Source organism: Mustelus asterias, chromosome 19 (assembly GCF_964213995.1).
Source record: "Mustelus asterias chromosome 19, sMusAst1.hap1.1, whole genome shotgun sequence".
In the NCBI taxonomy this organism is placed as follows: Eukaryota; Metazoa; Chordata; class Chondrichthyes; order Carcharhiniformes; family Triakidae; genus Mustelus; species Mustelus asterias.
This window is the reverse complement of record NC_135819.1, coordinates 33,084,430-33,101,443: the sequence shown is the minus strand read 5'-3', so window position 1 is coordinate 33,101,443 and position 17,014 is coordinate 33,084,430. Positions and strand designations below refer to the sequence as shown.

Below are 17,014 nucleotides of genomic sequence, written 5' to 3'. Positions count from 1 at the left end.
TCTATTTCTGCTTTGTCATTTACATTTTCTGTACAGCACATTCTAACCGGGTACATTCAATTCCTAGCCCCGATGGCTTGGCACCTATTGCTCAGCAATGGCTACGATGTCAAAACCTTCATTGTAAAATTGAACCTGCAATTGAGTGAGTTCTTTAATACTCTGTGCATTTATATAAAAGGATGCTTATCTGGACCACACACCCTGACCTGTCCTTCTGCTCTAATATTTTACTCATTCTTATTTTGCTTTCTTGGTTTAATTACTTTACTTCTTTCTCTTGTGCTTGTTCCAAACTAATATTTATGCCATCTTTTCCATTTGAGCCCTTCCCACTTATCAGTTCAACAATTACTTTAGTCAAGTATGGAAATGTAATAGGCAATATTTCAAAAGATATGGATGCTTTAATCTGGTGTATTTTAAGTTGTCAACCAAGCAACATACACTGGGACATTCTAATGTCATGAACCATTCTGAGGTCATTAAAGGTGCTGCTTAAATGTGCATCACTCTTTCCCTTTAATGATTTATATAGTGGATACTACATATGAGACTTTACTTCAGGAAGATTTATAAACAATGCATCTTATCTAAAGGTTCAAGTGTGGATAACTAGTGCATGGTGTATCAATACATCTCTGGGAGCTTGGATTAAAACTGCACAAGATAAACTTTGTTCTCTACCAGCTGTAAGCTAATTTCAAATGTTTCATTCCTCACCTTAAGAATTGCAAATTTAATCAGATGACAGAAATTAGATTCAAATGTTGGCACAGAGATCTGTTTATAATGTGTCTCCTGATACAAGCACCATTGCTAATAGAGTTCATTTCAAGACAGTAGCTTTTCAGGTCCCCTTTAGACTCTTCTACAACAAACTAAAATGCCGCTTAAGGAAAATGCAGTGCATAAATCTCCAGCAAGCATTGATCCCTTGAGAACAATTAGACCCGAATTCTGCAACAAAAAGCATAATAGAGTTGGTTGCTTTTCCAGTTTGAAGAAAAACATTATTCATACCGACCATGTCTCATGATTTTTAAAAGCTGGAAGCAGAGAAGGATTATGCACAAATTCAAATCTAAGAAATGCACCAAAATCATGAAACAGTCTGCATTAATGGAAGAATTAGATTCCTGAAGTTTAGCTGTTGTGCTTTTTAAATTTAGCAAAAGGCAGGATATCATAAAACTTAAGTGTGCAAGTCATACCTTTATGCACACTTTATACACAAATACAATTTGTGTACACAAGATTTATGCATATAATTTAATACACCCATGCATAGCTAGCACTACTCAAATGCAGGTCCATTATTGCTTCAAATTAAACAATGTTCAACAGTTTAAAGATTAGAGTTTAGAATGAGATTCATCTACAGTGCTTGCAAAAACTAGATGACACATCTTTCCATAGTTTTTGAATGCTGCTCAAACACTACATAAATTAGGAATGGCCATCACCCCATAGCAAGGGGAATTATCAAAAGCGGTAACGTCCCTTGCAAAGAGAAGGAAAGATCAAAAGGAAAAACATTATATTGAATTGACAACACAGAAACAGACCATTCGGGCCTACTTTTCCATGCCTGTGTGCCCATCCAACTTCTTCTCACCCTTTCAACATATTTTTCTTCCTCACGTACTTAGTTTTCAAACACACATTCAAAATATCTGTTGCCGACTATGTTGCCTTAACGATACCCCGACATCAGTGTCATCCTGGCTACACAACTGACAGGCAAGGTCATCTGCATTCTGGCAATTTTTTTAAATCAGCAAGGGGGGGCGGGAATTAGAACTTGCTGTTTGGCAGAATCCAAATTGGAACTGCCCAAATCATGGGAAATCACACCAATTGTGCCTGCCGTTTCAAATGAACTACCAAGTCGGTCAGAAGTTGTATGCCGCATTAAAACAAACACAGCCAACCGATGTTCAGGTAACTCCTTCCTTCAGGTTACTGGCAACACTAGAACAGCTCTAGAAAGCAGACACCCTAGATCCCTATCAGAATGGCAAGTTGAAGGTATTTTTTAACATGATAAAAAAAACTTTTTCTTCCTCAGAAATTAAGGGAATATTTGGAAGTTACAATATTGCTTTTCCTTCTCCTGAAAGAGAATCTTGAGCTCAGGAACTATATTCTGACCAAGATAATGCCAAGAATTATTGAACTTCAGCATTGCCATGGGCAATGAGGTAAGTGCTCCAAAAGGCCTCACTTCAGGTAACAACAATGTGCCTAGCAATGACCAAGGCCTGGCACCAGTTCTACCAGAATCAACAGAATGACTATAGCCATTTCTACCAGGCTGACCACAATTGGAGACAACATTCGAGTGGCTGAAGACAGTTCGGATTAAGTAGTGAGGAAGAACATTACAAGAATGCCCTCACCAAATGCTTTACTTTTGTGAAGTTCAGATGCCAATTCAGGTAGTTTGATCCTACGTTTATTGACATTCTTATCTATATCACCTCTGACTTCCAATAGAATTTTCAAATTTCCTTGACCACTACAATTGACTCAAAGCGTATTTTAATCTCCCAGGCCACCTTTCATTTTTTTTCTCTCAAGTACTCCCAGTTCTTTATAAGGTCCAAAATTGGGCACAGTTTTAATTTCTGGCAGGTTTTCCCAGCATCTTTCTCTTACATTTGGACAGGATAAAAGAAGCAAGTCATCTTTTGATAGCTAATCCTTCACTCAACCCTAATGTGCGCCTCTCTAATTCATATTATTTTTTTGTTTTCCTCTCCCTCATTCACAAGGCTAACATTGTTCTTCCGAACGTCCACTAACTCTATGCACTCAATTTGCTGGTTATGCTTGTCAAAGAAAGATTTGTGAACTGCCCAAAAATAAATGGGATATCCTAACGACCAGACCTTCCAAACACTGATTTGGTCATGTCCACTTGCTAAATTAACTTGCTTCAAAACAACAAACGTTGTGGGTCTGTCACCAGGACTTATTAGTGATACTTTTCACACATTTCCAAAGCAATTTCCAGCATCGTGTGACAGGCATGGGGCTGAGGCATCCTGCTTTAGATCAGATTGGGATAGTGAAGTAGGGTACATCGCAAAATATCAGCAATTCAACATAGAAAATTCAGAAAGGCATACCTTTCCCATCACCTGAAAATGAAATGACTTCAAATAACAACAAAGATTCGAACAGGGCAGTTGAACTTGCTCAAATACCAACACATCTAACTTTGTTGCCAATTGTAAGGGGTAATGAACAGGGGAGTCTGCTCCCTAACAGGCTGCTGTACAGCAGCATCCAAAACCATGTAACCATTTAAGGGCAGCCATTTCTTAAAGGTAGAAAAGTGTCAGCCTCATGAGGGGATGGCAATTCCTGTTTGTAAATGGATATTCAATGACTGAAATTTATTCCTTCCACCCTCCACAAATCACCCAAGCTTCATCCAATGTCTCTTCAAAACTGATTTTCTAAGTGTTCTAAACATTCAGCACAGCCAGAAATAAACGCTTCAGTCTTTTTGCAACATGTCATACCTTGGAACGAGAAAATCTCAACGTCAATGCCCCAATATAGTCGTAGAATTTCAAAAAATGGCACACAAACACGTACAAAAGCTTAAATAGGGACAGAATATAGTGTGGACTGCAGCAACTGGAGTGTAACATGCAAATTGGAACAAAGTAAAAATCCATTTAATATATGTTCAAATACCAACAAAAGTAGCATCCCAAAGTGTGGTACTGCCAAAACATTGAATGTATTCAAGAGGCGGCTAGGTATAGCACTTGGGGTGAATGAGATCAAAGGTTATGGGGAGAAAGCAGGATGAAGCTATTGAGTTGGACAATCAGCCGTGATCGTGATGAATGGTGGAGCAGGCTCGAAGGACCAAATGGCCTCCCCCTCCTATCTTCTATGTCTATGTTTACCAGGCTCATACAAGGTGGAGAATGAAATGATACATGACCTGAACTAAATTCCATGAGTTAAGAGGGAGGTTGATATTCATTCAAATGATTCTAGCTCTTTCCCATGTGAGACTTAATGATCAAAATCACTGGCAGGAATTTGGAATGACTTCAGTGTTAGTTTACAGCTTTTTATTAAGACCTGAAAGATCCCAATTCGACTACTGGTCTATACGGACTTGGATAATCCCCGCCAGTTGTAACGGACTGACCTCAAGGGTCCTGGACAGGGAAGGGAAAGTCAAAATGTCAATCTCTGTCAAATCAAATAATTAACATTCTTAATGGTTACCTCCCAAGTGTGAGCATGGATGTCTGGCAAGGGTAGGGCGAGGTGTAACTGCACCCAGACAATTAACTGGCTTCAGCTCAATGGACCAGAAAATGTGATCCCTGCTGAGAACATGAATGCCCATGAATATGCTGACATTAAGCAAGACCCAATGACATATGGACTACAACGCTTCCACCATGAATAGGCTGCCAGCAATTTGTTACCTTTGCTCACAGATGAGCAAGGGAGTAAAGAGCAACCAGTGCACATAGTATTATACCCTAGCACAGATCAACGTCTACTAGCAAAAATCAAAGAAATTTGAGAGAGGATAAAAAGAATTGCAAAGGTATTTAACACTCATACAGCACTGATGTGATTATTCTGCTGAACAAGATTGATTCGACAGTTAATCTAAAATTTAACCATTTCATCATAATTCAAGGTCAAAATTAAAACCAGGAATGCCAGACTACTAGGGCCTCTGCTACAAAGATTTGCTATGCCAGCTTCACTAATCAGTCATCTCCAAGGTTACGCCCAATTGTCATCAAGGCCCGAATTTCTAACAATAGTACGAAACACTTGTTTAAACGTAACATACTATATGCATAGAAAGACAGATATAGGATTTAATAAAGGTTCTTGGATTTCTGGTTACACAGCTAAAATAATGCATTCTAAGATGTCATACATACCACAGAATCTCTACAGTGCAGAAGGAGGCCACTCGGCCCTTCAAGTCTGCACCAACTACCTGACAGAGCATCTCACCCAGAATCTCCCTGCACTTCCCACTGCCCCATCCCCAGAACCCCACACATTCACCCTGCCAATCCCCCCTAACCTACACATCCTGGGAGACCAAGGGGTAATTTAACATGGCCAATCAACCTAACCCACACATCTTTGGACTGTGGAAGGAAACCGGAGCACCCAGAGGAAATTCACACAGACAAGGGGGGAATGTGCAGACTACGCACAGTCACCTAAAGCTGGAATCAAAACCAGGTCCCTGGTGCTGAGAGGCAGCAGAGCTCACCACTTTGCCACCATGCCACCCACATCCAACTATTAAGTTACAAAACTGGGAAAGTCAATGAAGTAAAATGTATACATTCAGTTTTCATAACTATAATCATGGACTTAAAATACTGCACGTTTCAAGGTCTGGGTGAGATGGCAGCATTGTCACAATGATTTCAGGATGATTTATATTTTTGTGCTGTCAATTTATGCTTTAATGGACCTCCTGTGTTTCTCTGCATAAATTTGTTTTCTACATCATGCATTTGAAAGCTTGTCTTTACTGTATTAGCAATAAATCTTTGGACTTAATAACGTTCAGATATCCTCAAAGCACATATAGAACGGGTGTAGGAATCATGCATGCAACATAATACAAAGTAATGAAGAGACAGAGACATAATTGCAACCTTGTACTTACTCTTTCAGGTCTTTGGATGGGGAACCACATGGAGGTAGGAGTGATGTCGCTGGGTTACTCAATTTATCGAGTGTACACGCAGTCCCAATAGCACGTACCACCAGCCCGGATTCACCTTCTAAGTCAAAACATTGCAGATAACCCACCACAGCATTGCCTCCCATCTCAAGTACCTTGAGGCCAATTTTTCGCTGCAGTTCCCCTGTTAAAATCAAATATTCATTGTCACTTAACATGATCTACATCAAATGCACAAACTTTACTGTGTGGCCAAGGACCATAGCACATAGACCAAAATGAGATTACACTTCAGGCAGAGTAACTTAGAGAAACAGACTAAAAACAAACAATTTTTTAAAGTTCAATCTGCTGCAGGGATGTGCTCAATTAGATCATCATTTTTGTTCAGAATTTCTCCAATTAGTGAATACATGCAGTTTTGACAAAATTAGAGCCAACTTTCCCATATCCAAGCATGCTTTCTCAGCAACATTAGCCACCCTGTTCCTAACGTTTAAGACAAACCTCTGATGTTAAAATCATTTTTCATCCAAGCACATTAGATTATCTGATGAACTATAATGCACATTTGGGGCCAGCACAGTGGCAAGCACTGCTGCCTCACAGCACCAGGGACCCGGGTTCAATTCCAGCCTTGCGTGACTGTACGTGTGGAGTTGCACATGCTACCCGCGATTGTGTGGGCTTCCTCCCACAGTCCAAATATGTACGGGTTAGGCTGATTGGCCATTCTCAATTGCTCTTTATTGAGCAGGGGGATTAACAGGGTAAATACGTGGGGTTACGGGGCTAAGGCCTGGGTGGGATTGCAGTCGGGGAAGACTCAATGGGCTGAATGGCCGTTTCTGCACTGGAGGGATTCAGTGACTACAGGAGGAACTGTGATCCAATATTTATTGTGGCCAATCCACTGTTTTGAAGTAAGTTACAATGTGAGTTATAAAGCCAGAGTCATAGAGGTTTACAGCATGGAAACAGGCCCTTCAGCCCAAATTGTCCATGCCGCTCCTTTTTTAAACCCCTAAGCTAGTCCTAATTGCCTACGTTTGGCCCATATCCCTCGATACCTATCTTACCCATGTAATTGTCTAAACGCTTTTTAAAAGACAAAGTTGTACCCGCCTCTACTACTACCTCTGGCAGCTTGTTCCAGACACTCACCACCCTGTGTGAGAAAAAATTGCCCCTCAGGACCGTTTTGTGTCTCTCCCCTCTCGCCTTAAACCTATGCCCTCTAGTTTTAGACTCCTCTACCTTTCTTTGGGAAAAGATATTGACTATTTAGCTGATCTGTGCCCTCATTATTTTATAGACCTCTAAGATCACCCCTCAGCCTCCTACGCTCCAGAGAAAAAAGTCCCAGTCTATCCAGCCTCTCCTTATAACTCAATCCATCAAGTCCCGATAGCATCCCAATAAATCTTTTCTGCACTCTTTCTAGTTTAATAACATCCTTTCTATAATAGGGTAACCAGAACTGTACACAGTATTCCAAGTGTGGCCTTACCAATGTCTTATACAACTTCAACAAGACATCCCAACTCCTGTATTCAATGTTCTGACCGATGAAACCAAGCATGCCGAATGCCTTCTTCACCACTCAGTCCACCTGTGACTCCACTTTCAAGGAGCTATGAACCTGTACCCCTAGATCGCTTTGTTCTACAACTCTCCCCAACACCTTTCCATTGACTGAGTAAGTCGTGCCCTGATTCGATCGGCCAAAATGCATCACCTCGCATTTATCTAAATTAAACTCCATCTGCCATTCGTCAGTCCACTGGCCCAATTGACATGATAACAGCTGAAGATTTATTTTAACATGAACACATATTGTGAATCAACGTTTTGCCACAAGAAATACCAGTCATTGGAATTAAAGTTTATTTATTTATTAGTCATAAGTAGGCTTACATTAATAATGCAATGAAGTTACTGTGAAAATTCCCTAGTCGCCACACACCGGCGCCTATCTGGGTACACTGAGGGAGAATTTAGCATGGCCAATGAACATGACCTGCATATTTTTCAAATAGTGGGAGGAGACCGGAGCACCCGGAGGAAACTCACACAGACACGGGGAGAACGTGCAGACTCCGCACGGACAGTGATCCACGCCAGGAATCGAACCCGGGTCCCTGGCACTGTGAGGCAGCAGTGCTAACCACTGTGTCACACATTTGATGAAACAAATGAAACACATTTGATTTACTGGTGGAGGCAGGGCACAGTGACCAACATAACAGCAACTGTAATTTTAGCATTTGAAACTGTTTGAAATGCTCATACTCTTGATGCTCAGTGAACAGAAGGTACTTTGCTGCAGGGTAACAATGGTTAAGTGAACATGTAAACGAGTCAGCCACAATTAAAAATAAATTTCAAATTCTAGAAAAAAATCAAATTAAAACACACAATGCTGAAATTACACAGCAGTTGTGATGAGAAACGATGAGTACAATTCAAATATTTATTTATTAGTAGTCTTACATTAACACCGCAACAAAGTTAATATGAAAATCTCCTAGTCGCCACACTCCAATGCCTGTTCGGATACACTGAGGGAGAATTTAGCATGGTCAATGCACCTAGCCAGCACATCTTTCAGACTGTGAGAGGAAACCGGAGCACCCGGAGGAAACCCATGCAGACACGGGAAAAACGTGCAGACTCCACACAGACAGTAACCCAAGCTGGGAACGAACGCGTGCCCCTGGCGCTGTGAAGCACTAGCGCTAACCACTGTACCACCATGCCACCCCATTACTATTAAAAAGCTCTTCCTTCTGGCTTCTCAAAGGACACCATTAAATCTGTATGAAAATTTACAAACCTCTCAATTAAAAATTAGCCAATTGGATATTCCACCTAATTGTATTGCTGATAATGTCGATAGATGCCCCAAGCTCCAGTCACAGGATTTGATGAAATATAAACTCTCAACATAGTTCTGCATTGTAGTGTACTGCAAAACCAGCTCAGATTTGTGGCATTTCAAGCCACTGATTACTCCAATCTATATCTATTCTGGATCATAGCTTCTATACCCGATACAAAACATCTCCCATCCCAAAGTCTCTGAACATGATGCATGCAGCATAGTGCAATCTAATTTCTGAACAACTGACACCTACATCATCAAACACAGTGAAAAGCAATCTAACTTTTTTTTTTACCTGACATGAGCGATATTAGCCTTTGTCTGGCTTCATTTGATGCCCTTGGTGTGCGTATCCTATCGATCCACTGGTACTCTGGGTCCTCATTTACTACCAATTCTTCAACAAACCCGTGGATTGTCACTGCTTTATAGCACTTGGGAATGGAAGCAGCTGTGGAGAAAAAATATATATACCTCAGCTGACTCGGCAAAAAAAAGCAGCAAAATGGTTAAAAAACAAGTTTAAAAATTCAGACCGTAGCGATACTATGATTTGAAAACTTAATTTTCCTGTCTGAGGTTTAAATCCAGACTGTGCTGTAACCACTGTGATTCTATGAGTTTCCTTTCTCTGCTGATTGTGTGTGGGTCCTATGGAAAATATATTCTAGCCATCTCAAACCCAACCTTAGTGGCTACTTGTCTATTGAGAAAAGGTTAATGGTTTGACAGCGAACACCTTCAATAACAGCACTGTGAGAGAAATGAAAATATGAAGAATACAGAATAAACTCAAATTGTACAATATTGAGAGAGAGAAGTGATCCCCCCCCACCCCCCCAACCAATGTGGCTTGGCTACCCGACCTGAAAACACACAATGCTGAACTGAGAGCAGAAAGCAGAGATGTGTTTTATTCACCAGCAGAGACATCTATCACCTTTGTACAATCAAATGCTCAACAAAACTCTTAAAATGAAACATAAAAGGTATCCCAAGACCATGTATGCTTTACTAAGCTGACAATTTGTGAACCACTAATGCATAATAGGTATTCAAAATTTTAAATACACTCACGACTTAGGACAAAACTTACTACAGAAGAACTTGACTCCACACGAAGATTGTCTGAAGCGGTTTAAATCATTGAAGAGATCTACTTTCACCATGACATTAATTTCTCCTCTGATACCTGTTTGAAGAAATACTATTTGAATATGACAGAATTATAGAGCCAGGCATGGAATCGGAAAAGACCTTACCTTTACAAATGGCTTTCCCAGTTAACATGTACATAAGTGAATGAAATGAGCCAAACCTCAGCCTTGATCTTACTTTCTCTAAACCTCAGCCTTGATCTTACAGTCTTATTTTACTTTGGTGTACTTTGGAGTTCATATTCATTTTATTCAGCTTTCGGGTCATTTATTTTTCACCAGCTGAACTGCACGGAAAAGGCGGCCACTTTACTCCATGGAGCTGATGCAAGACAACGCTCTCCAAAAGATTAACTGTGCCACACGATCATTCATTGATCAAATGTTAAGCAGCATACATTATTGCAATATGCCCCTCAACTGTACATTGGAGATGTCAGAAATCTGTTGTTCTGTTACATATGGCACATCACACACAGCAATTGTGATGCTATGTTGCCTTTAAGAAATGTATTTTTAAAATCATATTATCTGCTGTTTGTAAGCAGCTTTTGTTTCATTGTTGCCAACTTGTCTGTTTAGATGTCCTTTCATTGCTGCTTAAATGGGGTTATATTTATTGTTAACCTGGGCCTAATGCCCTGGAGTTTTACGAGTTTATGACTCTTTTTAAATGTTCGGGGGGAGAATGATTGATGGGTCAGGTGACAAGAGTTCTTTTACTTTGGTTTTGGCTGCTAGCTGTTTTTTTTTTTTACTTGGGGCGGCACGGTAGCACAGTGGTTAGCACTGCTGCTTCACAGCTCCAGGGTCCCGGGTTCGATTCCCGGCTCGGGTCACTGTCTGTGTGGAGTTTGCACATTCTCCTCGTGTCTGCGTGGGTTTCCTCCGGGTGCTCCGGTTTCCTCCCACAGTCCAAAGATGTGCGGGTTAGGTTGATTGGCCAGGTTAAAAATTGCCCCTTAGAGTCCTGGGATGTGTAGGTTAGAGGGATTAGCGAGTAAAATATGTGGGGGTAGGGCCTGGGTGGGATTGTGGTCGGTGCAGACTCGATGGGCCGAATGGCCTCCTTCTGCACTGTAGGGTTTCTATGGTTTCTATGGTTTCTTAGAAGGTATCTGGACTCGTGGCTAAGGCAGTGTGTGTCCCTCTCCCTGTTACTACAAATTCTGCGATATTGGAAGCAGTTTTTGTTGCCTTCCTGGAGTGAAACTTCTGCTACAACTGGTTTGCTGGTTAAAAGCTAGAGGCCAGCAGTGGCTTTATCTCTACCTCGAGGTCTGCTGAAAGTTACAAGGCTGGGGAGTCAGCGCTTCAATTCTATTCAAAGGACTAATTCACAGCAGATATTGCTAAGCTGCAAAACCAATTGAACATTCTTATTTTCTGTGCTAACCCTGGGGCAGGTATATGTTTATAAGGAGGTTTGTAGTATTGGAACCGTGCATTTAGTTGTTAAGATTCACACAATATCATTTTTTCCTTGTTTGTAATTGGTAATAAGTTATTGCATTCTTAAATAAACTTTGTTTGATAAAAGCTCGCTAGTAGGTCATTAGAATCATACCTGAAACAAAACATCTCATGCTTACCCTAACCAAATTCAAATTGCAAAACTTATGGTCTAGGCCAACTTCACAAAACACCTTGGAGTTTCTAATTATAACACAATAGATCTTCATTCCTATAATGCAGGGGCTAAAAGAGTTAAATAATGAGACAAGTTGCATCGGCCAGGTTTGTCCCCAATATTATGGGATAATTGAGGTGTACAAGATCATTGAAGGACTTGATGGGATAGTTAGAAAACATGTATTGGCTCTGGTGGTACAGTCCAAATCAACTGAACTTCACCCCTGAAAAACCCAGCTTTAATTTTAAGGTTATGTCAACCAAGCACATCTTCACATACAGGAAGTCAGGAACTCCATCCCTTAGGAAGCTGCAAAAACTGGAGATCAACTGAATATTTCAAAACTGAGATTGGTAGGATTTTTGCTGAGGAAGATTACTCAGGGCTATTAGGGTAGTCTCCTCGTGTGGCATAGGGGCCCCCAGGAGTTGGGAAATGCCAGTGAAGACGGGAAGAAGCTTTTAATTGGCTGCATAAGTGACTCAGTTTGGTTCCAGGCAGCCACCTGCTTTCTATCCCGCCGCCATTGGCAAAATGCCATGATGGCAGGAAAGCTATCCACCCATTTTGCCAGCTTTCCTGCATCCCTAGTCCATCCCTATAAAATTCCAGTCCAGAAGTAGAGCTGCACAGATAGACTACTCATTCCACGGTTGATCAAGGTACATTAGGTTTTTTTTTGCGGTCTTCCTTCCCCTCCTCTATCCTTCAAATCTGATCTGGCCTCATTGATTTGGATTCTTTTTCAATAACCACTTCCAGCAAAAAATATAATAAGAACAGTTCCTGGGTCAAAAAATAGCTTTGAAGCTCAGTTCTGGGACCTGCTTTATTTGTTGTGCGAGTTGGGGAGTTCAGAATGTGATTTTATAGTCATAATGTAAATGATGTATTCACTGGGCTGAGGTACAAATCACACAAATTCTTGCTGTGCCTAACGCAGTGATTAACACTGGTATCACTGACCATTGATTTTAGGTCCAGTTAGCAAAAAAAAAATTTTGATGACTTTCCGACATGATTGAAATTAGACAAATGTTTCTTTGGTCTTGTGCATTTCATGTGCAAGATTTCTGGAATCAATCTGAACTACATTTGTTTGGCACAGAAACCCTCATGCTGCACTTGTAAGTGGTAAAGCAGCTTAATATAAATTAGTGCCTGTAGCATTTTTCCATTCTTCTATCAGAATTTTATCTGATTTATGGATTCAAGGACAATAAGGTCAGCTTCATTGCTGCACTAATACCAGTTATGTTATACCAAATGGATGAATGTACCTTACATCACACATTCCAAGCTTTACAACATTAAAATAGCAACAACTTAAATGGCCAAAGCTTAAAGTGAAATGACACTCATGGATGCTTACTGATGCGTTTTTATTCAGGTCTTCAGTAATTCCCCTTAATCACTTTCTCTTCCATTCCTTTCCACTAAATATGAAATACTGAACATTTATCTTATGTCAGAGGTGCAATATAAATGCAAATGATCACTGAGGGGGAAGAATCTCAACACATTAAAACATCATGGCCTCTATGTTTACATGGAGCTGGGAGGGTGCAGGGGAACTTGGAGAAACTGGTTAACACCAGGGGCACAAAGGTCTTGCTGAATTTAACTGGGAAACTTCATGCCATTTTTTTCTCTTTTGCAAGATGTTCGGAAACCAGTCAAAATTGCCGGGTGAGAAAACAAGTGGCTACAGCTGGAGGAATCCTTGGGGATAAACCCTGGGCAGGAAATGAGCAAAGCAAAGAGAATAAAAATCAAATTAAATAGCTACAGGATGGGGAGGTCGTTGACTGCAGCATTGGCTTGCGAGGCCATGTTAGGCAGAAGGAAGGCGAAGCCTCCCTTGAGGAGTGGTGGATGAGTTGGATATCATTCCTGCTTCTCCAGGAATACAGGAGTGCTGTAAAAGGTATTTATCTACCTGTTGGAACTGGCAAGTCCTGCTGCATTTTGCTCTGGGTTTCCCCAAGTCCTCGGAACCCACACAGCTGCTGTTAATTTTAAATCAAGTTCCAACTGCATGGAAGCTGGATTTGAATGTTAATAACGCCCTGCATCGCCAAGGCACCCTCATGACTCAAAACTGATTCCCATAGAAGACAGTTTGGGGACACATTCATCATATTTAGGGTTTGACTCCACATTTTCTGGCTACCTCTCGTCCATCAGGTGGATATTATTAGCCAGGGAACAAAACATCACAGAAATTCCTCCACCAGTGAGCTTTTACATTTAAGTCTCAACTAATTAAGGAAAAAATGAGTTTATTGTAAATATTACAAAGATACGTGGACCTTGTCCTGCAATGTTCCTTTAAAGTTCTGTTCCAGCATTGCAGAAGAAAGATAACCACTTGGTTCATTTCCCCTTTTATCTGCATTGTAATTTTGAAATAACTATGATGCTGAATAAATTTGCATGCAAATATGATTTAAAACAGAACACAGTGACTACACCAGGTAACAAATACCATTTATGGCACCCAGATTTTTAACTCCTGAGATTATATTCAGAACTTAGTCTATTTAAGTAGTACTGCACTAGGTACCATATGCATAATAGCGCTTGCTGAAAAAAAGGTTAGCCTGTGATAAGACAGGGTTAAAGTGGCCCTTACCAGAACAGCACACTATCAATAGAAATCAGGTCATCACTTGTCAAAAACCATACTCACCATGAATAGTGTCATAGATTGGAAACCAGCCAGACAGAATGGCTGCAGCTTCATTGGATAACAAAGGATCAATATCAATGTATACTTTTCCAATAGCATCATTAGCACTGTAGGTGTCATGATCTAGTACTGTGATCTGTAGTGGCTCATCTTGCAAGTCTTCATCATCAACCTGCAAGCACATTTCCAGTTAATTGAATTGGCCAGGGAACATGCATTTTACTGTTTCCTGTAATTAAACTCAGTTTTTACAGGCTGGAAATTTTGTTCTTTGCAATATTCATGAGGAATTGAGGTTTCAGTTAAATTTATGAGGATAATGACACTAATTGTTTTCGTTCTCATAAGCGCACGCTTAGTAGTGCTTCTGTGACATTACTCACCAGAAGTCTAGATCTTGTTGTAACGACAGGAGCATGCAATGTTCTGTTTTGTTGCTATGATGAAGCTACGCATCTTCAAAGCCACAGGGTAACTAGATGGTTGTGATGCAGTCAGGGGAGAGGGATGGCTAAACCCTAAAAAACCTGCAGTCTTCCCCAACCCGACATGTAAACATCTGGTAAGGTGTGCAGAGTCTTGGAGAAGCACAGCATCTCATTATTATATGTAGATGGTGCACAATTGGGCCATTTTAATATGTACAGTCCGAGGAATATTTAATACTACTTCTAAAAGTGAAGCATGGCCAGGAAATGTGGTAATTTGGCTGTGTGATAGATTCAGCAACTGGGGACCAGCAAAATGGAATTGAAAAGAGGGCTCAAGCAGCGGTAGCACAGGGACAGGAATAAAATGGTGGTTGCAGGGGAAGGAGGAGTGCAAAAGGCAACCAATCCACAGGCAGAGGAAATATCAGATTTCCTGTCCAATGTTAATGGTGACACCATGAAACATACATATAACTGGCTCATGAATATTGTCATCAGGAATCCAGTTTTATCATCAAAGGTTTGCCAGGTCAAATAGCACAGCTGGATGAAAATGCTTCCTCTGCTCTGCCAAAATGCCACAAAATTTGGGCAAAGGTATGTATTTGATTCAGATATTCGAATCGGTTTAACTGCTGTGCAACTTCACAAGTAACACAATAAAAGGAAGAATTGTGCCCTTATGTACTGAACTTGAAGAATAAAGCAAAGAGTGGGCAATTTGGCAGATGGAGTATAATGTGGTGAAATGCTAACTTGTCCACTTCGGCAGGAAGAATAGAAAAGCAATATACACTTGAAATGCAGAGAGATTGCAAAACTCAGTAGTACAGAGGAATTGGGAAGTCCAGTTACATGAAGGCGAATTGAATGTTGACATTTATTGCAAGGGGAATGGAATAAAAAAGTAGGGACCATTTTCTGCAGTTATACAGGTCCTTGGTGAGACCACATATGGAATGGTGTACAGTTTTGGTCTCCTTATTTGAAAAAGGATACAATTCCATTAGAAACAGTTCAGAGAAGGTTTAATCAACTAATTCCTTGGGTGAGGGACTTATGAGGAAACGTTGAACAGGTTGGGCCTACATCCATTGGAGTTTAGAAGAATGAGAGGTGATCTTACTGAAACATAAAGATCTTGAGGGGACCTGATGGGGTAGATACCTGGAGGATGTTGGGGAGATTAGAACGAGGGGACACCGCTTAAGAATTAGAGATCTCACTTTATGACAGAAATTAGATATTTTTTTTCTCTGAGGGTCCTTTGTCTGTGAAATTCTCTTCTCCAGAAAGCAGGGGAGGCTGGGTCTTTTGAGTTTATTCCAAGGTAGGATGAGAGAGATTTTTGATGGACAAAGGTGTCAACGTTTATTGGGGGCAGATAAGAAAGTGGAGTTGAGACCACAGCCAGATTAGCCAAGACCTTATCAAATGGCAGAGCAAGCTCGAAGGGCTGAATGGCCTCCTCCTCTTAAATCTTATGTTCGTAGTTATGTAACCAAAGTAAGTTGCTGACTTTGCCATGTTTGAAATGGTAGATCAAATTCCAAGCTCTCGGTATTTGTCACAGAGTCACAGTAGATAAAATGTCATTTTGCTTTCAGGAATATAAAATACATTTCTCTCCATTCTCCCAGTGCCTATGTTCCCTCAACTTGGAATCTGTCAGTAACGGTAATAAAATGCAATTCATTTCTTTGGTCCCACAGCCATTGCACACAAAGTTTGACACAATGCATATTCAACCTTCCCAGTCAAATGTTACCTTGCTCTACCTTATGGTATGGTTTAAGCTGTTATGAATCTTACCTCAAATTTAAACCATTCTGAATTCCACTGGGGGTTGAGAGATTTAGGGAACACATCAGTCTTAAATGTTGTATTACCAAATTTTACCTGTAAGAAACAAAGGTTGCAGAGAGCTTTATACATTTCTTTTTAATTGCAGCTGTCTTACATTTCCTCCTCCTTTAATCAGAGCAGAGGAAGATTTGGAGAACAGTCTTTTCCCTCAGCATTAATTTTGCATTTGTTTGCAGGCAGAAACAACTTACAAGTGACCTATTTGTGCACTTGTATACAATTTTACACAACTTCAAAATGGCCTGAAGAGTTTCCTGGTCAATGAAATACTTTAGAAGTGCAGTAACTGTTGGAAAGCAGGAAATGCAGTACCCAATCTGCTCACAGCAAGGTTGCACAAACAAAAGGAAACCAAAAAATTTGCCTTTCCTCGCGAAGGACAATGGAAGAACTCTGGTCTCAGCGCTTCCTCCATTTTGTGCGCCAGGAGCCAACGGTGACATTTGCATTCATCTCGTGCTTTATTGTACTCGAAACATCCTAAGTGCTTCACAAAAACCATGATCAAACAAAATGTGAAGCTGAGCCACACACAGAGATACTAAGGCCAAAAGTTTAGTCAAAGATGATGGTTTCAAGGACACCTTAAAAGTAGGAAAGATAGAGATATTTAGCAAGGGACATCCAGAGTTAATAACCCTGGT

The 17,014-nt window shown here is 40.6% G+C and overlaps 1 protein-coding gene across 7 annotated transcripts in view; it reads right to left on the bottom strand.

Annotated features, from left to right (window-relative positions):
• Nucleotides 1–17,014, bottom strand: part of c2cd5 (C2 calcium dependent domain containing 5) — a 114,677-nt gene that overhangs the window by 84,004 nt on the left and 13,659 nt on the right. For all 7 annotated transcript variants that reach the window (XM_078235301.1, XM_078235297.1, XM_078235300.1 and 4 more), the window contains 5 exons: nt 16,317–16,403; nt 14,074–14,245; nt 9,688–9,783; nt 8,887–9,042; nt 5,690–5,891 (listed from right to left, as the gene is read on the bottom strand). In XM_078235301.1, coding sequence (XP_078091427.1) covers nt 5,690–5,891; nt 8,887–9,042; nt 9,688–9,760 — 431 coding nt within the window. In that variant the 5' untranslated portion in view covers nt 9,761–9,783; nt 14,074–14,245; nt 16,317–16,403. The remainder of the gene's footprint in view (nt 1–5,689; nt 5,892–8,886; nt 9,043–9,687; nt 9,784–14,073; nt 14,246–16,316; nt 16,404–17,014) is intronic.